The following is a 23,966-nucleotide window of genomic DNA, read 5'->3' on the forward strand; positions in this document are numbered from 1 at the left end:
ACACTGGCTTCCTCTCCTCTCTCCCTTTCCCCTTAGCCCCTCAGCGTCTGTGTTAGGGAGAGTATTGATTGGCCGAATGCAGATGCGGCCAGCCGCCTCACAGAATATCAATCTTTAATCCATGGAGGAGGAGTGGATTGGCGAGGCGGCGTTTGATTCGTGTTGTCTACAAATACGCTTTTTGTACTTTTCCAAAAGCCCTCCATGCGCAAGGTGCTAAGGTCCCACCGTCAAATACACAGTGCCATCTTTCTTTCCTCTCCAAGAAACGGAGATGGTTTGACGCTGAGTGAAAGTGAGAGGAAAAAGGATAGCTGTGGTGTTTGGAGGGTTCATTTTAGAATTCCACGGCAATGGGAGACACAAGCCTGATTCAGAAGGACAACATATGAAATGTTATCAAAGCAGAGCATGTTTCTGGTCATGCGGTTGTTGTCACAGCGTTAAACACCCCTAGCTTAAGAGGTATTTATTCACTGCATTTCCATCCAGTAAAATGGTAATAAATGTGGCGTTCTTATATCTCCCATTCACAGCTGGACATTTTATGCAATGAGGAAATCTTGGGGAAGGACCACACTTTGAAATTTGTTGTCGTGACGAGATGGAGATTTAAGGTAATACTTTCTTATATAAGAGAATGGGGTAAAATAAGTCTCCTGACATTTTAATATTACTTTTCAGGTTCTGTTGAATGTATGTACTCTTGCATAGATCATCCACAGATATGCATGCTGAAAAGCTGTGCAGACAGGTAGTGATGGGACATTTGATACCGGAGCACCGGTGCTCCGATTCCGTTTTCAAAGCACTACTGATCCGGCACAATGTACCGATGCCCGTTTCAAAGTAACATTATCACATGATCAATGGCATCCGAAGCTTCGTTTGATCACGTGGTTTTTCAAACCGTGTGTTGCAAAATGTCACAGATTTTGCCGTGGTTCCAGTGCTATCTTCGATTCCAAGTTGCTTTAAAACAACGACCTCTACTGGACACCGTACTTAGTCCTACAATGTAGTTAGGATATTCTTCTTGTCGTGTCACCTGAAAATTAGCTCAGCATGTAGAGTCATGGCCTCGGGGACCAGAACACTCACAGATGACAGGGAATGGGGTCGAACCCCAACGAAGACATATTATTTAGACATTTTTTTATGTGACACCACACTTTTTGCACATTGTTGTTCAAACAATTTGTTTTATTTAGTGTAAAATAAGCTTCTGTCTATAGCATCTGAAATAATGCCATAGATTCACAATTTTTGACAGCATAAAAAGGGATTCATAGCAAAAAAGGGACGTATGATGGGTGGTGCGAACCTGTAATGGTAGCTGATTGTACACTCTCTTCTTCGGCTGTCCCCATAGGATAACCCTTCTTGGTTTCCAGTAGAACCCCAAAAGGGTTCTCCTATGGGGACAGCAGAAGATCAAAAAAATGTTTTTTCTAAAAGTGTAGGGTATTAACACCCACAACTAACCGCTGCACCACAGAGATTTGATTGATATTGTGGAAAAGACTTCCATATGAACGTCACATGCTGCTTTTTATTGCTGACCAGGTGATGTCACTAATGTGCATCGTGTTAATAGCTCCGAGTCATTAACCGTTTTCCGGCACAATTTGGTGAAAGCCCCAAAGACAGAGAAAGCCTCGCTTTACCCATCACTATATAAGTTAAGAAAACAGCTTGTTCTCCAAAAACTATTTTGAGACCCTTTCTCTCACGATTTGCTATGATGCCATAAAATCCCAAGATAAATGGAAATGTATGTTACGATCCAAGCTGGTCATTTTAAATCCAGATGACGTATAATAGAGGCTAAGATAAGGATAGAAACAAAGTAGTAGCCTATCCATTTGTTTAGAAGTACATTTTGCCAGCTGCATGGTTTTCAGTCAGTCTTTATCTGTCATTTGTTTTGTTTGTATTCCAGAAATCCCCCCTCCTGCTGCATTACAGGCCCAAAATGGATTTGCTGTAGTCGGACAGAACGGTTGTTTTGGCCCAGTGGCCCAGGACTGTGCTACGTACTATTTATGCAGAGACGATCAACCCCAACACCAACACACCAGAGCAAAAGTACACACAAGCCAGCAAACAAAGAACCCCAGCACAGATACTGCACCACTGGCGGGTTTGGATCAAAAACAACCTTTTTTTTGTCCACTATACGTCCTAGATATGTGAAAAATTAGAGAGAAAAAGCATATATTTATACTTTTGTACAGGTGAGAGACATGGAACCAAGACACTACTGGTGCTCTGTTTACACATGACCAAGATGTCGGGTGATCGTTCTACCGTCTTTTTTGTTTTCTACAGACTTCACTCCTCGGACCCTCATTAACTGATAAAAAGGGGAGGACGAGGATTTTTAACCATTCGTTTTCTTTTTCAGGTTAAAGTCAGATGCGTCTTGGGAGCACAGAAAGTATATAAAGTTACATGATAAGACTGTTTCTAAGCTGTTTATTGAGTTGTTGAATTGTCCTCTGATTTTTTTTAATTTGATTTTTAATTTGCTTCGGGGTTTGCTGAACGTTGATTGTGAATAGGCAAAAACAAGTGTGTAGTAATTTATGTTCTATATAACAATATTGTACATAAAATGTCATTATGAGAGAGATTGAAAGGAGTAGGAGAGAGACTTTAGACTGTTAGGAAGAGTTCCAGAAGTGCTATATTGTTGGGCTACTCGAATGTAGCATTGGAGGATACGTTAGAGTTTTAATGCAGAGAAGACTTCTTGTCAGTATATAGAAGGGCATCCGATAGTTGTCTGAGAGAGAAACAAAACAAATATATCAAATCTTCTGCCGTGTAAAAAAAGAAAAGGGTCTGAAATGACGTTGCATTGCCGTATGAGCAATATATGAATTTGAGACGTCTACAAAAGCAGCCAGCTTCTGATAGCATTAGCGTCCTACTCCTTAGTAGAATGTATTCCACTGGGTGATCTTTATGTACAGTGCAGTAACGCATCACTTCTTCTATCCCTATCTCATCGCTACCTTTAGTGCCAAAGGCTTGGAAAACCCCTTGACTTCCCCTTGTATTTCCACGTGGTGAGCTATATGAAAGTCGCTGAGATATCATCTATTTCACAGCAGTATGTGACCTGAGATAGAGAGCTGTTTGGAACAGATATTCAAATATAAAATTGAGATGTTATTAATATCACAAGAGCGTCGAGTTTCTTCATTATGTTAAAGAAGCACACTCAGATATTGAAGAGTAATACTCTTTTGAGCATATGAAATAAATTAGTTTTTTTGATATGATATTATCAAAATCTACTTTTTGACCTTTGGGAGGTGGCTCTAATTTTAGTGCTTATTTGAGTGTATCTAATGAGAGTTGGGGGAGAAAGTACTGCAGAGCTTAATGGCTTAACTGTATTACGGGAACAAAGGCACGGAGGGACCGGAACAGTCTTAATTCATAGTCATGGCCACCTTTTTCGTCAGTGCAACTGAAATATCCTTTCCTTGAACTGGACCCTAAAATAACATTTCAGACCTCACATAGCATTACCTCACTGCACTGTCAATAATTGTTCGTTTCCCTCCTTGTATTTATGCAAGGAAAGCTGTCGGTCTTGTACACAGTCCAAATAAGTTTCTACAGGTGCATACTATATAAAAAAATACTTTCATACAGGTCTCTACGAAAACCAGCTTAACCAAAATGTATTTGTATTTGGTTAACAGTCCCCCCATCAGTAAATGCATAAATATATTGATATAAGTATGTTTTTTTTAAAATCATTTCCATACTTTGACTATACACAGGTCACCTTGGTATTTGTTGTGATGTCTTATGGTGTGAAATATTTTCGGTATGCATATGGCAACACAATATGCATTAAGTTCTGTTTGACTCATTTTTTGTTGTTTTTATCACTACCTTCTGCCTTTGACCTTAGCTTACCCCATTCAAGAGCCAAATCATGTATTAATCATGTATTATTTGTCATTATTGACCCCTTGTCTCTAGTGTGAATGTCAAATGAATTTTGTGTTACAGGCCCCATACATGTACATTAGCTTTGTTTGAACAGCATATAAGCCAGTACGCCCTCAAAATAGCCATGGAATCATTACGTATTGCAAAAAAGCTATCAGAGAAAAATGATGTAGTAACTATTTCGCAGCAGTACCTATGGCTTCTTAAAGGAAAATTCCACCCCAATATTGTCGTTTGGTATTTGTTTCATTAGTCCATTGTTGATATAGTCCCAAAAATGTTTTGCTTGTCGGCACTCAAGTTTTCAAGATAAGTAACTTAAAAATGACATAAATCATCCCCGTTTGACGCATTTTGCATAGTTTTTGGGTTGAGATTTCCTTTTAAGAACGGGTATAATTGGAACAAAGGCATGTTACATGGTGTTGTTATGAGACTCAGATCTTCTTTTCTCAACTTGTTTTGTATGCATGTGAGTACTGTTCAGGAACCCTGTGATGTGATCTCTGGGACAGAATGGGGGCGGCGAGGGGGTCTTGTTTTGGGGGCTTTGCCACCGTGAAGGCTGGTGCTTGCGTTTCTTTTCTCTCTTCTTGGAGCTGAGTATGGTGCTAACGACTTTTCTCTAACTCAATCTTGTGCAGATCAGCTTCAGAGGGTTAAAAGGAGTGCTGTGGATTCCGAGTGCTGATAGTAGTTCAGTCACTCACTAGTCGGGCTTCGTGACGCCCTGCCTAGTGCCTACGTGCCGGAGCCCCGTCTTTTCTTGTCACAACTGTCTCTCTCGCTCTCTCTGTGCAGAGGAAAAAGGTGCTGGCTTTTTCTTGTTGATTTGTTTGTTTGCTTTTCCCCACGGTCCAGGCTTGCTCTGGAAACGGAACCGAGAGAATGGTCAATAAAGTTGTGGACCGTGAAGGAGTGTTATTGAAAATAAATAAAAGCTGGGGTAGCTATAAAACCAAATGATTCAGCTTCAGAGAGAGAGAGAGAGAGAGTGTATTTATTTTGGGGTATTTTCATGCGAGCCACAGTAACCTCAGATAAAAACATGGGGATCCCAGTCCTAGTTGTAGTCCTTCATTCTGCTCTATGTAATTGGTACAGAAAGCTCATTCCACTGTTGGTTTTCTTTATCACTCACTACACTTTTATGACTTCTAGCAGTTTTTAGGCATTGGTCGGGTGCATTCAGTGCCAAGAAAGTCGGCAGAGGAATTGTTGTTTGAATGTTTCCAAAGTTAACTCATACCCAGGAGACCTTAATAGTATGCCTGAGAGGTGTGTGGAGTAACGTGGGGGCAGGTTCCACCTCCGAAGCAGTGGATTGGATCGATCTTCACGCTTTTATCAGCCCAACATTGAGACATCAGTGCTGCTTCACTTGACAGCCAGGCTAAGAGGCTTACAGGCTTCCCCACAGTGTTCACTGCAGACCGGGGTTTGCATCCAGACTGAACCGTTGCCAGTGTGGAAACCACGGCCTCAACTCATAAACTCCTGTTTTCTAATTTGACCTCTTGTTATCTCCGAGTTATCCACACTGCGGTAGGGGCGAGCTATAAGCAACTGATAAATAGTCTAATTGCCTTAACTTGACTACCAGCGAATTGAGTTGTCATAATGCCACTTAAGAAGACCAGAACTAGACATGCTACTTGAGGAGGCTTTTAACCTAGGTTTTTTAAAGAGCAATTAAGTCTTAACAGAAGATGTATTTTTATTTTTAAGTGGCAGTCATTTTAGACCGGATACCCTGGATAGACGTCAAAGTATTCCAGGTGGTCTCAAAATGGCCGTGTTTGTTCCTGTAATAACAGTCTTCACTCTGAGTGTGATGGCTCTTTTTTACTCTGGCCCCCTGAGCTCTCCTGTAAAGCTCTGTAATCACCCAGGCGACCCGTACGTGTGACCGGGGTCACTCAGACGGCTAGTCTGGATGAAACACTCAAAAAATACAGATTGTCTGGCCAGGGTGGCACCGCACCACTGCACTAACTCAGAAAGGCAGCTTGGCTCTTGACGGTGCTATGCCTAAGTGGAGTGAATCACAGTCTCACGGGTGGTGCCAATTGAGGGGCAACTGTCTGGAATGGGCTTTCACTTCAACATGAGATTTCCATTTCAATTGTCCATTTCAAAGGTGTCAGATTATCACCTGCAACTAGGACCCTAGACTGAGAAAGAGGAACGGGATGTGGTCTGGATGTCAAAGTGAGTTAATTAGCCAGATAAATGTTGGTTCAATATAGACTAACTAGTTACAGTCATATTTTCCCTCAACGCGTAGGGAAGCTAGCCCACAGTTACCAACCTTCACAGTGGCAGGCCCTCATGAGCCATAAATGTGGTCGTCATTGATATAAATCTGTCCGAATTTTGTATTATTATTATTATTTATTTGTACTGTAAAGTTATGACTCTTACAGTAGCTTATTTGTTTTTGAAAAATGTCAAGAGATTTGATATCCTTCCCCGTGTTCATGATTTACCTTTTTGTTTGTTTAAAACATACAAGACTCATGCATAATATTGTACGGCTTAAATGATGAATTTGTAACTGTCCTCCCTCTTTTGTATTATTCTAAGTGATCACCTCTGTGCAATGCTCTCTGTAAACGACCAACACAAGCTGTGCTCCTTTTTGGGTCAAGGTCTGGTAAAAGAAAAACAAATGTAAATCTGGCAATGTGGTTATATACGCAATATATGTTTCTCAGATGGTTCCAGGCTTCAGCGTAAAAACTCAATTTAACTTTCTTTTGTTTTGCTTTCCAGTCAATTCCTCAGGTCACAAAAATGCCTTCCTGGTCTTGGGGGTGACCAGGAATCTCAGATTACACTAATGCACCCGGATATGAAATGGCTGGATTTAGTTTTGGTCTTGTTTCTCTTGTTTTGCCATTGTCTCTGTGACAGAAATTTCCACAGTTGTTTTTCTGGGTTAAACACAGGCACTTATTCAGGTGTCTTTTTTGCTTGTCCTCTTTTTTGAATTATGATTCTTTATTGCACATGTAATAAACTGGTTTCCATTGCTACATTAAAGGAGTTTTGGGTAGAGAACTGGGCTGGAATTTCTTACACACAATATTAAGGACGCTTTTTGTTGAAAACTAGTGTGTATTTCATCAATAAATGCCTTTAAAAGTGTCTGTAACGCCGTGGTGTCTTTCCTCTGTCTGATCTCTAAGAGATTGCTCACAGGGATGTCCATCCATCCAAATACCAATACTACGGTTTTAGAGATCTGTACTAAATGCTGACACCCATATCACTCACACCCAAGACTTGGAAATCCTAAAGTCTGCAGACATGTCTTTCCAGTGTGGACTTGGTTAATGATCCAATAACATTGTTAAGCCCCGTCTCATTTCACATCTGCCCATTTTATCTGAACATACTGGAACCGCTGGGATCTAATGAACCGTTGAAGAAAAACAAAGCACTTCATTGCAAATGGAAGTGTTAGTATTCTAAGGATGGCTTATGTGTTTCCCCGTTGGTAAGGGATGCTTTGGGGAGTTTTTCCTTACTTGACTGCTAATGACTACTTTAAAATAATTAAACGGAACAGAACAAATGTATACGAATATCTTACACAATATCCATTTCACCGTTATTATGTGAAGGAGATGCTGTCTTGCCTCATGCGCAATCATGTTAGAATGCTATCGTAAATACAGTATCTGTGTGCAGTTAGTATTCTCACATCTCTGTTGGCCCTGTCATATGGTCATGCAATTGTTTACCACCAACAGTAACTGGTTGCCATAAGCAACTTCCTCAATCAGCCTATCCTCATACCCTTCTTCACAACTTATGGAATGTATTGTGTATGACTCAATGTATAATATATACACTTATGTCCAAACCCAATATAAAAAATAGCACATCGGTAAAGGAAGCTTTCAGTTCTATATGGTGGTGACAGAAGAGATGTGCAAAACAATGTGCTGGATGTAAATCTGTGTTCAGTGTCAGTCCTGGTGAACTCTGGGTAAAAACACCAAGGGGAGTTGTGGATCATCTTCAGTGCCCCGGGCGTACGTCTCCCTGCAGGAATGGCTGTCAACACTCACACCAACCGGCAGCGACACTTCATACACCTCTGGACTGGCGGGAAGAAACACAGTTTATCAGAGTCTCATACACCTCTCATAAATTTTAGTAAACATATCTACTATTCCCTCCGAGACCATCTCGTGCTGCAGGTTATCACTGTATTTCTGTGTTTCTTACCTGAGGCTACGGCGATGGGTTCTGGTCTCCACTCTCACAGATTTCCAATACAATCGAATTCCAAGCTGTCAGTAGGTGTTTCTTTTGACATACAGAGGTTGACTGTAACTTGGGTTACATGTTTAACATGCTGTTCTCTGCAATTACTGTATCAAAATCAAATCAAATATTATTTGTCACATGCGCTGAATACAACAACGGGTGTAGACCTTACCGTGAAATGCTTACTTATAAGCCCTTAACCAACAATGCCGTTTTAAGAAAATAGAGTTAAGAAAATATTCACAAAATAAACCGAACTTTAAAAAAAATAAAGAAAATAAAAATAAAATGAGGCTATTTACAGAGGGTACCGGTACCGACTCAATGTGCGGGGGTACAGGCTAGTCGAGGTAATTTGTACATGTAGGTAGGGGTGAAGTGACTATGCATAGATAATAAACAGCGAGTAGCAGCAGTGGAAGAACAAGGGGGGGGGGGTCAATGCAAATAGGGTGGACATTTGATTAATTGTTCAGCAGACTTATTGCTTGGGGGTAGAAGCTGTTAAGGAGCATTTTGGACGTAGACTTGGTGCTCCGGTACCGCCATGCGGTAGCAGAGAGAACAGTCTATGACTTGGGTAACTGAAGTCTTTGACAATTTGGGCCTTCCTTCCTATGTCACCGCCTAGTATATAGATCCTGGATGGCAGGAAGCTTCTCTTCGCATTGGTGTGATTGCTACCTCTGAGGGTTCAAAGCTTGAGGTAGTCACCTCATACAAGTACTTGGAGTATGGCTAGACGGTGCACTGTCCTTCTCTCAGCACATATCAAAGCTGCAGGCTAAAGTTCAATCTAGACTTGGTTTCCTCTATCGTAATCGCGCCTCTTTCACCCCAGTTGCCAAACTAACCCTGATTCAGATGACCATCCTACCCATGCTAGATTACGGAGACATATTCTATAGATCGGCAGGTAAGGGTGCTCTCAAGCGGCAAGATGTTCTTTACCATTCGGCCATCAGATTTGCCACCAATGCTACTTATAGGACACATCACTGCACTCTATAATCCTCTGTAAACTGGTCATCTCTGTATACCAATCACAAGACCCACTGGTTGATGCTTATTTTTAAAACCCTCTTAGGCCTCACTCCCACCTATCTGAGTTATCTACTGCAGCCCTCATCCTCCACATATAACATCCATTCTGCCAGTCACATTGTGTTAATGGTCCCCAAAGCACACACATCCCTGGGTCGCTCCTCTTTTCAGTTCGCTGCAGCTAGCGATTGGAACGAGCTGCAACAAACACTCAAACTGGACAGTTTTATCTCAATCTTTTCATTCAAAGACTCAATCATGGACAGTCTTACTGACAGTTGTGGCTGCTTTGTGTGATGTATTGTTGTCTCTACCTTCTTACCCTTTGTGCTGTTGTCTGTGCCCAATAATGTTTGTACCATGTTTTGTGCTGCTACCATGTTGTGTTGCTACCATGCTGTGTCATGTGTTGCTGCCTTAATAGGTTGTTGTCTTCGGGCTGTCTTTATGTAGATTTGTGTTGTCTCTCTTGCTGTGATGTGTGTTTTGTCCTATATTTATATTGTATTTATTTTGTATTTTTAATCCCAGGCCCCCTTCCCCGCAGGAGGCCTTTTGCCTTTTGGTAGGCCGTCATTGTATATAAGAATTTGTTCTTAACTGACTTGCCTAGTTAAATAAAGGTTAAATAAAATGTAAATATAAAAGCTTGGCCACAGTAATGTACTTCGCAGTAATGTACTGGGCCGTACGCACTACCCTCTGTAGTTCCTTACGGTCGGATGCTGAGCAGCTGGCATACCAGGCGCTGATGCAACCGGTCAGGATGCTCTCGATGGTGCAGCTCTGGAACTTTTTGAGGATCTGGGGACCCATGCCAAAACTATTCAGTCTCCTGAGGGGGAAAAGGCATTGCCATGCCCTCTTCAAAACTTTCTTGGTGTGTTTGGATGATGATAGTTTGTTGGTGATATGAACACCAAGGAACTTGAAACTCTCAATCCGCTCCACTACAGCCCCGATGTGAATGGGGGTGTTCGGCCCTCCTTTTCCTGTAGTCCACGATCACTTTCTTTGCACCACACTGCCAGGTCTCTGACCTCCTCCCTATATGCTGTCTCATCATTGTCAGTGATCAGATCTACCACCATTGTGTTGTCAGCAAACTTAATGATGGTGTTGGATTTGAGCTTGGCCACGCAGTCGTGGGTGAACAGGGAGTGCAGGAGGGGACTAAGCACGCAACGCTGAGGGGATCCCATGTTGAGGATCAGAGTGGCAGAAGTGTTGTTACCTACCCTTACCACCTGGGGGCGGCCCGTCAGGAAGTATAGGATCCAGTTGCAGAGGGAGGTGTTTAGTCCCTGGGTCCTTAGCTTAGTGATGAGCTTTGTGGACACTATGGTGTTGAATGCTGAGCTGTAGTCAATGAACAGCATTCTCACATAGGTGTTCCTTTTGTCCAGGTGGGAAAGGGCAGTTTGAAGTGCAATTGAGCTTCCGTCATCTGTGGATCTGCTGGGTCATTATGCGAATTGGAGTGGGTCTAGGGTTTCCGGGATGATGGTGTTGATGGGAGCCATGACCAGCTTATCAAAGCACTTCATGGTTACCAACGTGAGTGCTACAGGACGGTAGTCATTTAGGCAGGTTACCTTCGCTCTCTTGGGCACAGGGACTATGGTGGTCTGATTGAAACATGTAGGTATTACAGACTCGGTCAGGGAGAGGTAGAAAATGTCCATGCATGCTCTGAGTCCACGTCCTGGTAATCCATCTGGCCCCACGACTTTGTGAATGTTGACCTGTTTAAAGGCCAATAGAACGGATGTTAGAAGTGTGTTATCCACTCGTCGACTAATTCTCACAAGGCACCCTCATCTGCGCCTCCTGTATTTTCTTATTTTCTTCATGCGAATGATGGGATTTGGGCCTTGTCCGGGAGCAAACTTATATCCTTCACGTCAGAATCATTAAACACAAAATCTTTGTCCAGTTCGAGGTGAGTAATCGCTGTTCGTTCATAAGAGAGTATAATGTACAAAATAAGTTAGAAACAATGTGAAAAAACACACAAAATAGCACAATTGGTTAGGAGCCCGTAAAACGTCAGCGATCCCCTCCTGCACAATTCTCTACTGTAATTACTGTTAAAAGCACATACAGTGCATTTGGAAAGTATTCAGATGCCTTGAATTTCTCCACATTGTTACATTACTGCCTTATTATAAAATGTATTAAATACATTTTTTCCTCATCAATCTAAACACACTACCCATAATGACAAAGTGAAAACAGGTTTTTAGAAATTTGTGCAAATTTATATATAAAAGATTTATAAAAATACGTATTTACATAAGTATTTAGACCCTTTGCTATGAGACTCGAAATTGAGCTTGGGTGCATCCTGTTTCCATTGATCATCCTTGAGATGTTTCTACCACTTGGATTGGAGTCCACCTGTGGTAAATTCAATTGATGATTGGACATGATTTGGCAAGGCACACACCTGTTTATATAAGGTCCCAAAGCTGACACTTGCATGTCAGAGCAAAAACCAAGCCATGAGGTCAAAGGAATTGTCCGTTGAGCTCGGAGACAGGGTTGTGTTGAGGCACAGATTTGGAGAAGGTTCCCAAAACATTTCTGCAGCATTGAAGGTCCCCAAGAACATAGTGGCCTCCATCCTTCTTCAATGGAAGAAGTTTGGAACCAACAAGACTCTTCCTAGAGCTGGCCACCCGGCCAAACTAAGCAATAGGGGGAGAAGGGCCTTGGTCAGGGAGGTGACCAAGAACCCGATGGTCACTCTGACAGAGCTCCAGAGTTCCTCTGTGGAGATGGGAGAAACTTTCAGAAGAACAACCATCTCTGCAGCACTCCCCCAATCAGGCTGTCACGGGTGTCGTAGGGTGTAGACCAAAATGCAGCGTGAAAATGTATACTCATCTTCTTTTTATTTGTGAAAAAGGAAAAACACAAACAACGTATACAAAAAACAAAACGAACTAGACAGTTTCGTCAGGCATACAGCAAAACAAGAAACAATCTCCCACAATTCCCAAAACAAACACACTCCTAAATATAGGACCTTCAATCAGAGGCAACGATAGACAGCTGCCTCCAATTGAAGGCCCAAATCCCCATACCTAAACATTGAAATACAATACCCTAGCACAGTATAGAACTAACAACATAGAACTAACCAAAAAACCCCGGACTAATAAATCAAATACCCCTCTACATGAACACATACTCAAACACACCCTGAACCACATAAAACAAATACCCCCTGCCACGTCCTGACCAAACTAATAAGAACAAAGAACCCCTTTACTGGTCAGGACGTGACACAGGCCTTTATGGTAGAGTAGCCAGACGGAAGCCACTCCTCAGGAAAAGGCACATGACAGCCCGCTTGGAGTTTTCAAAAAGGCACCTAAAGACTCTCAGACCATAAGAAACAAGATTCTCTGGTCTGATGAATCCCAGATTGAACTCTTTGGCTGAATGCCTAGCGTCACGTCTGGAGGAAACCTGGCACCATCCCTACGGTGAAGCATGGTGGTGGCAGCATTATACTGTGGGGATATTTTTCAGAGGCAGGAACTGGGAAACTAGTCAGGGTCGAGGGATATATGAATGGAGCAAAGTACAGCAAGATCCTTGATGAACACCTGCTCCAGAGCGCTTAAGACCTCAGACTGGGGCTAAGGTTCACCTTCCAACAGGACAACGACCCTAAGCACACAGCCAAGACAACACAGGAGTGGCTTCATGACAAGTCTCTGAATGCCTTTGAGTGGCCCAGCCAGAGCCTGGACTTGAACCTGATCGAACATCTCTGGAGAGACCTGAAAATAGCTGTGCAGCAATGCTCCCCATCCAACCTGACAGCTTCAGAGGATCTGCAGAGAAGAATGCGAAAAACTCCCCAAATACAGGTGTGCCAAGCTTGTAGTGTCATACCCAAGAAGACTCATGACTGTGATCTCTGCCAAAGGTGCTTCAACAAAGTGCTGAGTGAAGGGTCTGAATACTTATGTAAATGTGATATTTCAGTTATTTTTACTTTATAAATGTCCTAACCTTTCTAAAAAACAGTTTTTTGCTTTGTCTATATGGGGTGTTGTGTGTAGATTGATGAGGATTATCATTTTTTTTATAATAACAAAATGTGGAAAAAGTCTAGAGGTCTGAATACTTTCCGAATGTACTGTAACTATAGCTTACATACTGAACAAAAATATGTGGACACCAACTCATCGATCATCTCATTCAAAAATCATGGGAATTAATATGGAGTTGGTCCCCACTTTGCGGCTATAACAGCCTCCACTCTTCTAGGAAGGCTTTCCGCTAGATGTTGGAATATTGCTGCAGGGACTTGCATCCATTCAGCCACAAGAGCATTAGTGAAGTCAAGCAATGATGTTGGGCAATTAGGCCTGGCTCGTATTGGCATTCTAATTCATCCCAAAGGTGTTCAATGGAGTTAAGGTCAGGGCTCTGTGCAGGCCAGTCAAGTTCTTCTGCACCGATCTCAAAAAAACATTTATGTATGGACCTCGCTTTGTGCAAGGGGCATTGTCATGCTGAAACAGGAAAGGTCCTTCCCCAAATTGTTGCCACAAAGTTGGAAACACAGAATTGTCTAGAATATAATTGTATGCTGTAGTGTTAAGATTTCCCTTCACTAGAACTAAGGGGCCTAACCCGAACTAGATTTGTCCGTCGGATTGCCAGATGGTGAAGCGTGATTGATCACTCCAGAGAATGCGTTTCCACTGCTGCAGAGTCCAATGGCGGCGAGCTTTACACCACTCCAGCCGATGCTGGTCATTGCGCATGGTGATCTTAGGTTCGTGTGTGGCTGCTAAGCCGTGGAAACCCATTTAATGAAGCTCCCGATGAATAGTTATTGTGCTGACGTTGCTTCCAGAGGCAGTTTGAAACTTTGTAGTGTGTGTTGCAACCGAGGACAGACAATTTTTACGCTCTTCAGCACTCATCGGTCACTTTCTGTGAGCTTGTGTGGCCTACCACACGTTTCCACTTCACAATAACAGGACTTACAGTTGACCGGAGCAGCTCTAGCAGATGAGTATAGGATGCATGCTTTCATGCCATTATAGATAGTCACATAACTATTCAGATGACTTCCACACAGCACTAAATAGCATCATACTATAATGTGGACCAACATCTGCATTATAATTATTTAGTTCTAGTGTTTTGAAGTTACGATGGGCTGTATATGATAAATGAGCAACCACTAGGCATGCCTGAATCCATGAGCTTCATTTTCCTAAGGGAGGAGAACCATTCCATCTCACACCAACAACGTCGGCCATTTCCTTTGAACTCCATAATTTCCTCAGAGCTAGCCCTTTTTGGGTGTCAAGACATCAATGCAATGAATCAGCTTTTTTGTTTCTTCTATTGATTCTGTGACCTTAACAACTCTTTATCGATCCACCTGTCAGTGACCCTATCTTCTGACCTGTACTTCCACACTTTGGTTTTAAAGCAATTTAACACTGTTGCACCATTCTAGAAGACTGTGGCTACTTCTGCTGCCTGCAACAGTAGAGACGATGGCTCCAAAGCAATTTATTTGACAGCCCAGGACCGAATTGCACGAGAAGCCAAAGCTGCCAACCCAGACAATAAAATGCTCAATTTTGTCTACTGCGACAAGGATTTAGTGTACTTTATATAGTGATGTCAAAGAGCATCAACCATGATGGAGGCTATTTATATGACATCAGACAACATCAAATCCTCCGACTGTAGAGTTTTGATCAGAGAGTTGCCAGCATCTCTTTGATCTAAAGAATGGAAAAGGATAGTAATAGGAGTGTAAATGTTGCAGAACTATGTATTTGGATCTATGTATTTTGGTGTTGATGACGATGTAATGTTTGTTGTAATGTTGATGATCTGCCAGAGGTGTCTCCCGGTATGGAGATAGATTTGATGGTAATGTTGACAGATATCACAGATGACAGTCATTCTTCTGCATCTGTAATCACATCCGTCAATGTAAATTCGATCCAAGCTGACATGTGTCTGATTGTCCCTGTGACTGAATATCAAACCCTACCATCATTTTGGGCTCTAGCCAGTTTTATTGTTAGACTACATGTCTATTTAAGATGGAGGTGATCTCTATGATCCAGAACTGCAACACCACCTATATTTAACTTCAATGTGCTACATGTCAGTCCCCCTTATATCTTCAGCCATCCCTTCATTTAATTTCCAACTTTTTGGCTGCGCTCCAATAAGACTTTGGTACTCGCCGATCTCTAATGCAGACAGAGCAAAAAGGCCGGACATAGTCCTTAAATTGTCTATCTGTTTTGATAGAGAAAACGATAATGCGGAAAAGATCCTTGAGAATTATCTCAGGTGGTACTTTCAGCTGACCCATTTTTCTTTTCTGTTTAGAGCTTTGTGGCTGGTGGCATATCGATTTAAGATTTTGATCAAAAGGTTTTCTTGGAAAGCAATCAAGGCTATTTTCTCCTCTATTGTATGGGGGTTAGCAGTAGTAACAACCCAAGATGGAGTTCTGTGGAAAACCAAAAAACATGTACCTACCTCTATGGGGGTAATCTTTGTCTTGCTGTGATATCATACTGAATGCCTTGCTTTCTTAAATAAACAAGAGACTATAACGAGAAGCATTTATTTGCTTTCAAAGAAGTTAGCATCAACACCACATTAAAATAACCGAAGGCTCGAATGTAATAGAATTTATCCAACCAGGTGCGTAACAAAATGAGGCAGCCATCCATGGGAATTCCCAAAAGGATGAGGCTCAACGCCTCAGATTATTGCATGTACGTGCTGTGTCAATGGAGACATGTCTAGTATACCTTTCACTGGAAATGGACCACTCATGGTATCACTAATCAACATGGCTAATGTTCCTCTAATAACACAAAGATTGCCTTGCTATCTTTGTGTCCTTAGAGGAACAAGCTCACCATTTAATATCTGTTGCACCCGTTTAATATCTCTATTAGAAAATACTTCTGCAGGTTAAAACACAGTCGAGCGAGGTGACTGGCATTTTTCAGTTTGGCTGAAATGTCAGACCTAATTGTGGAAGCCCTCTGCATGCTTTAGCCCAATAAATGACATACGCTTATAAACCACTGTTGTAAAAAGTCACAAGCGAAAGGAATTTTTAAAAGCAATGATTACCCCTGAGCACTCAGGTACATTTCCACAGCGAGACCCATCTTTGCCTCATTGCCTCGTTGTGCTAGGGCTCCTGGGGGTTTATTATTTTGAAGGTATGCAGCTGCTCTTTCATAAGCAGTCTCTAGATAAACTCAGCAAAGGGGAAAAGGGCAGCATTCACACACAACAGAAATGGTAATTAGCAGACGTTTCATACAGCAGCCATGGGAGATGCGATTGGCTGCCATTCAGTGTTTATTTTGATGGTTGATATCTCACAGATAGCTATGGGAACCGATACCTTCTGATTTGGGTGTTTAGCAGGGCCGTAAGCAGGCCCTGCAAATGCTATTTGGAGAACAGCAAACACAAGCAAAAATGACCCGAGCCATTATAACCTTTCCTGCTGTAGGTTCATACACCTCAGTCCGTTTAGTTCCTTCTCCCAGTGAACCAGAGTCTGGCCCTTTTGGAGTGCCCATTGCTGTTCCATGTTGCTGAGGTGGAGAGTTTAAACGGAATCAATAAACCCAGCAACTTTGTGATGCACTTGCATACCATACCCTAAATACTCTGGATTTTTTCGAATCTATGTGTGTTTTCATTCACATGCTTTCAGAGCATAGGCATATGACAAATGAACTGTAAGATCTGTTTGAATAGAGTACTTTTAGCTTGCCAGTGTAGTTGCATAGCAACCATGGGAAATGTGTTGACCTGTTTACCCTCTTGGTATCACAAGGCTAACACTAACTAATGCCAACTCTCCCTATTCCGTGGCTAAGTATAACAAAACTGTGCCATGCAATGTACAGAAATGTGGACATATTCTAACCCAAGCATGCAGATTCTGTAGATTCTAATCACCAGTTGCATTGTATGTGGGAGGAATCGTAATTTAGACCATTTCCAACATGACAGTGAAGACAAGTCGACATGAAACTAAGTTTACCGTCTCAGAAAAACAGTGGAGCAACCTGACAAGCATTAGGCTACGTGTGATCCACACACCTTTGGAAGTGCTGCTTGTCTGGTGTGCAAATCCAGCTCAGCTCACATGCACAGCTCACAGGGTCTCCAGAACAACATCAAAGTTTCAGCGTTCTTCAACATAATAATGTTGATGCCTGTGTTTGTATGCCATGTGTCCGATGGCAGCCAGACAGGCTCCCCAGGTTTCAAAGTCGACAGAATAGACTTGGTGAACAGATAGGAACACGTTCCACCTTGCCATCCGCTTTACTGACTAGGTGTAAGTGTAACATATTACTGTAATTATGTTATCTTCTCATCTGGGAACACATCACTGCTATGTATCCATCACACAGTAATATACAAACATAGTCATACAGTGAAAATATTCCACAGTGAGGAAGGGAGTTTACGCTTGTCATTTCTTTTCTAGAAATGGTATGAATTAACAGTCCAATTAAATATTGACTGGATTTGTTTGAATGAAAGTGTTCATCTAAATATAAATTAAATTATGCATAATTTATTATCTTAATATGTTTGATAAACAGCCAGTAAGCTGGCCCCAGTAAATCCGTTGACAATCAGTGCTCCAATAACTGAGTTTAAGAGGAAGAAGTATCCATAAAATGTGCATTTATCAATAGATTTATAAGGCAGACTTGTTGCCACTGTCACTTCATCTTTTTACCCATAGGTTCATTTAAATGATGAACTCAATAATAATAACCATTAAAATATGCACTTAGCCTCCCTTCAAAGAAGGAAAATTAAAGTCTTTGATTTCTCAACAGCCTAAAGAAAGGGGAGTGCTTGCAAACCTCATAAGTATTTCAATATGTAGCTCATTTACATTTAAATAAAACCACCAGCGACACTCTTTGAAATTGATGTATGTTTGTTTATAGAATGCATATCGACTAAATTGGTAAAAGGACATTTATTGACCCGTGACTTGTACATGGACAGCGTGTAGTAACTCCTCTAAGGCAACAGTTGAAATGTACACAAGTGTTACCTGGAGGAAGATGGGGGATGGTCATGCTCGTTCAATTTCAGTCACGGGGAGGGTTTAGTTTTTTTCATTTAGTCCAGGGGAGGGTAATGTAATTTGTAATTGATTAAATGTTTTTGAATTAGTTGCTTATTATAGTATCTCGATGTGTGCCCAAGGCTGCCTTTGTTTCCTGATTCTCTGCTGGGCGCACAATATCAAGTGCGCCCAGTGTGGTCCCAGTCAAATGATCCATAGCCTATACTATAGGCCTAGGCTATACAAAGAGCACGCTTGGAGAAGCCTTGGGAAAAGTTATATTTCTAACAAAATGTACTTCCTTCCCGAGTTGCTCCCTAACCAATGGTTGTGTGCTGTGCACAGTGGCTCTTCAAGAGGCGAGTCAAAGGCTTCTAACAAAAATGCATTTTTATTAGTAAAAAAAAAAGAAGCAATATCTCTGCGCGCGCACTAGGCCTGCGGATGTAGTGTTCCGTTTGAGAGGGAGAGCGCGAAGATGAGAAGGAGGACCGGAGGTAAGCTTGCTACTGCTACAATTGATTTACATAAAAACAATATGTTTCGTTGCCCATAATGGAGCTATTTATCAGAGTTAGTGACCTCACAATAAGCCATATTGGAGCAATTTACATAACTTACATTACTATGAAGCGGCAGCCAAAAAAGATGGACAGCGCATGGGTGCTGAAAGTAGACTAATTCGAGAAGACCTAATTCATTTGAACAGTCTTCATTCATTTGAACTTTAGGCTACTAACAACAAGACGGCTTTGTGTTGGAGCCTATTTCTTCCTATTCAAGAAATATGAGATAGGCAGGCCTACATGTTTGACAGACAAAATGATAGTCTACTATCCATAGATTTGTCAGCCATTTCCTTCAGTCACCATGCACTCCTTAAATATCGCAGTGTCAGTGAAGGGCTTGGAGTGTGAAGTTAAAACCAGGGCTTGAATTGAGATGTATGTGCGGGTATTGTGGCTTTTGTTAAAGAACATGTCTAAAAATATAGGGCTACCCTTTGTTAGCTTAAGATTTTGATTATTTATGCTAGAAACAAGCTGTAAAATGCCGGGGAAAGACGTGACTCCAATGCCAACCCAATGCATATGGGATATCTTTGGTTTGCATCTATGACATTGAGGCTGAGCTACAACCTTCTATAGCTGAGGAGAGAAAAATGTACTTTGCTTGAGAAGTAGGCTAATATGGTATTCTGTCACTATCAATTGACGTTCAACATTTCAACAGGCTTTTAAACAACATACTAACTCTAAATCAGTCAGGAGCAAGCCAGCTAAGAAGGAACGGAAATTATTTATTTCGGATATATTACTATTATTTAAAGGCTATAGCCTGTCAGTTAAGGAATACATTGTAAAGTGTTTGTGACACGCTACAGGCAGGTACATTTCAACAACACATCAACAACAGCACTTCAACAACATGACTATACATTTCGCATTTAGGCTGTATACAATTTGTATTAAAAAATAAAATATGTCTTATTTGGCTGGACAGTGCCTTTCAATTCACTTCTAGAAACATGAGTTTGGCCAGTCTATGGTTTGAGGATCATGAGGTGAGCTATGCCTCGTTTGAAAATGAGAAATTTGGCCTCTCATATTCCCATGCTCTAATCACAGGCAAATAGAATAAATGAGAAAATCATAGTTTCCCAAATGAAAAAAAGTTACAAGTGCATATATGATGATATTCAGCCGCTGTGTTAAAACAAATGTATTTTTCTCTAAATCATTGATGATCAGATACTTCAGTTGTAACTGGTTCTGTTGCGCAAGTTTTGTTGTTGCAGTTGATAGATAAGTTTAGCACTGCTCCAAACATACAATCCTCTTGTTTAATAATAGTCTGTGTAGAAATCAAAACATCTCCGGTGCTACAGCAAGTGCTCATTCGTTGTCATGCTCTGTTGTGGTATTGAAAAATATTCAGCAAAAAAATACGCGTTTATACATTTTTTTTTTTTCTCGGACCGCAAATAAGATGATAGATTCATGCAGTGATTTTATATAATGGATATCTTTTCTCCCGTACCCTTGTCCATGGTGATCTGCGAATCCACAAACTTCTGGCTACTTTGGCATGTAATGCTTACAAAATGAAGAACAGTTTCTAAAACTGCATAGCTACGGCTGTGGTCAGTCCAAGTGAGTGAGTAAACGGTAGCCATGTGTATTATATTATTTTGGGTATAGGGGAGGGTCACTATTTTTTTTCAAGCGTTCAGGGAGGGTCTGGTAAAAATATATTTTACTGAAGGGAAGGCCATCCATTTTCATTTCAGAGAGGTAGGGTTTTCTCCAGGCATCCCTCATTATAAATAACGTACAGTCCCTAAATAGAAAGATATGCTAACATAACGCTGAATTAAGGTATTTCTAATGGTTTTCTTCACGACTACCCTTTTACATTAAGAACTAACACAGAGCGAGCTGAACAGAAGAGGAATATTGAGCTCCAGAAAGGTCATTATTTAATAAATCATCCTCTGAATCATTTCTCAGCAGAAAAAGCCATCAGCACGGAGCACTATTGGAATTTGCAGTTATCTTTTTCTTCTTCTCTACCAAATGTTGAATAGCTCATTATAGTTGCTTTACACTAGGTGTTTTACCTTTTGTTGAAAGACAAATTTGGACAAAAACAAAACCAGAGTTACAATGGCAAAATGCATGAACATTTTCATAAGTACATACAGTATTAGGGTAGTAAAATCAAAGTAGTGAAATAATGATTTGAGTAGAGCTCCAAGTCTCCAAATGAAAAGACTCCAATCCCACCCTGTTAGAATCACATACTTGCCATCATGGTACAAAAACAACACCATTCATTATCTCACAATATCAAGTGAGTAAGGGAGTTAGGCTACTGAAGTCTAGTGCATCTGGTATCTTCAATAAGTTGGTGACGTTGCATCACCTCTTTCCATAGCCAATCAGTGTCAAGAAAAACACTCCGCTTTTGCTACTTCAGGTTTGATCATCACAGTGCCTCGTATTCCAAACGAACCACACCCCACCTTCAGTGATTCTGGAGGTTCCATTACCTTGAAACACATTACCTTTACTGGAAGGGCTGCGGCTTTCAATGCTGTCCGTAGAGTTGCTTCATATGCATCCATACTTGGATGTATTCTCAGATTTCCTCTGTATACGTTCTTGCTGTGAGATATAAGGCGGTCTGCATCATGCTAATGCTTTGATCTGCGGGTTCTCCTCCTGCAGCCAAGGCATACTTCCAAGTTATAATGTGTGCACACGTGGATATCACTGATTTCAAATTGGAGAGAGGAAAAGCTAACGTCTTATGGCAAACTATAGGTTCACTTCTCAGCTAGAGCTGAAGTAGTACTCTTAACCAGTATAACACAGCCTATCTTGGAGTTAGACGGTGGAATTTACCGTACATCATGATGATTTGTCATGAGCTAACTAAGTGGAGTGTGGGTGGATTATTTCTTTGGTGTTTTTACACTGCAGGTGTGAGAGTGAAATATGGATTTAAGTGAGAATATGTAAAATTCCTCTCCTACAATTTTTTTGGGTGGCATCTTTAGATTTCCATTTCTTCACATGCATTGCATGTGCCCCAACTGGCTTCTTACGTATTTCTATAAAATGCACAAAATGTTACGAGTCCTATCTTCAAAATGGACTTTCTCATTCAGCATGTGAACAGCACTAGGATGACCTATTTTACATACTTAATCCTCTTCGTTCACTGGGCTGAGGATAAGTCCAATATTGACAAGTGGAATGACTAACCTGTCTTGCAATGTCATATTGATTGAGTGGCAGAATGCATGCTTTCGTCACCTGGTAGACAGAAGTCCCAAATGGGTAGATAAATTTAGAGAAAGGTTACTGCTGGAGATAAATGAGCTGTGAAAAATGACTATTGTCCAGTGATTTTCGGTAGAACTCATTGCCTTCTGTCCTTTTTTTTAGATGAGGAATACAACCTAGTTTGTATTCCACAGCTTCAGTATAGCTCATCACCTTTACCCTTTCACACAGACACCGTACTCCCCCGCCCACACGTGACAACACACTCTGAGACATGGTAATGGCGGTAGCCTCCAATTGATCTGGAATGAGGCTTTATAATTGCACTTCCTTTTCATGTGGGGTGTTTGGATTACTCCGCCTCCAGCAGACTCCCACGTGTGGAAGCCTCACTCACTCGGCTGTCAGTAAACTTTCCACATCAAAAGGCTCCCTCTCTGCTTCGTCCACATACGCCACCGGAGACCGAGACATAATTATTACTGTCATATTGTTGCATATTATTAATAATATTGGTGCAAAACGCCTCAGTGCCTTTGGCAAGTTGAAATGACTGTGCAAACAACCTCTAACTTTGAAGTAAGTCAGGATATAGATGTCGTTTTAAAATATGTCTATATCAGGTGCTATAATCATACACATCAAGTGCTATTTCTATATTTATATGTATATATTTGCATGAAAACATTTAATGGGATACATTTACTAAATTGTTTCTAGGGTTGTTGGTGGTTTGATCACATGCACATCTTACAGAGTGTGGCTTTCATTTAAAACAAACATGTCATGTTCACTATTCTTCCTACAAGGCAACACCTGTACCCACAGCTTTTCATGTCCAAGGTCCTGTACCCCCAGCTTTTAACAAGATCTTGGTTTCATAATCAACAACAGGTAAGCCCATCAGCAGCCCACCAACCCAATCAAGCCCAGGAATCAAAAACATTTGGCACAGAATTGGATCATGGTGGATCATGGCGGCTTTCGAAGACCCCCAGCCTAGACTGCTTTAGCGGCCAGATGGTACCATCAGCTGTGGCCTCCTCAGAACTGAATATTAATGCCCATGTCTCCACTCAGCTCCTTTTGTCGTCTAATACGTCCTTGGATTCCCATCAACCTGTGCCGGCTGGATCAAAGGGAGTATCGCCGTGACGATGCATGGTGCAGTGTCCACCCATGGCTTCAAAAGACCTGGGCTTCTCCTTTATTGGACTCTTCTTAACTGAATGGAACACCTTGGACTGGAACTACGGTTCAAGATGGCATCGGATGAGAAGGGATCTCGGCATGCCCCAACGTACTTTTCCTTGATCTCGGCTTGTTCTGTAGTTTATGTCGTTGTGGCCAATTAAAAGCCCACGTACAGTATGCCTGATATGGAAGCAAAGAAAACCTTGCCTTGAGTTTTTCATTTGACCTTTTTGCATGATAAATATCCAGCCCGACTGAAGTGTTTTGATACTGATCCCTTGTAATATACAGTTTCTGTGGTTGTTAACATTAAGTATGTATATTTATAATAACCGGTCCTTATGTGGATATCACAAAGTGCTTATATGTTGTTTATAAGGTATATATACCCAAGTGTTACTGAGCGTGAGAAAGCAGAAGAATTACATTATCTTAGAATTTGAATTAAGCACAGTATTGAAAAGGCAGGCTCTCTGGCTTTCTAATGAGGTATTTGGGAAGAAGGGATGAAAGCTTATTTGAGTTAGAGAGCGGAACTCTTC

The 23,966-nt window shown here is 41.4% G+C and overlaps 1 protein-coding gene across 2 annotated transcripts in view; it reads left to right on the top strand.

Moving 5' to 3' along the window:
* The window catches only part of LOC106604628 (polycomb group RING finger protein 3), a 48,500-nt gene extending 41,375 nt beyond the window's left edge, over positions 1-7,125 (top strand). For both annotated transcript variants that reach the window (XM_014199454.3, XM_014199453.3), the window contains exons 9-10: positions 537-617; positions 1,943-7,125. In XM_014199454.3, coding sequence (XP_014054929.1) covers positions 537-617; positions 1,943-1,990 — 129 coding nt within the window. In that variant the 3' untranslated portion in view covers positions 1,991-7,125. The remainder of the gene's footprint in view (positions 1-536; positions 618-1,942) is intronic.
* Positions 7,126-23,966: the final 16,841 nt, after the last annotated feature.

This window comes from Salmo salar, chromosome 05 (genome assembly GCF_965601325.2).
Source record: "Salmo salar chromosome 05, fSalSal1, whole genome shotgun sequence".
Classification (NCBI taxonomy): domain Eukaryota; kingdom Metazoa; phylum Chordata; class Actinopteri; order Salmoniformes; family Salmonidae; genus Salmo; species Salmo salar.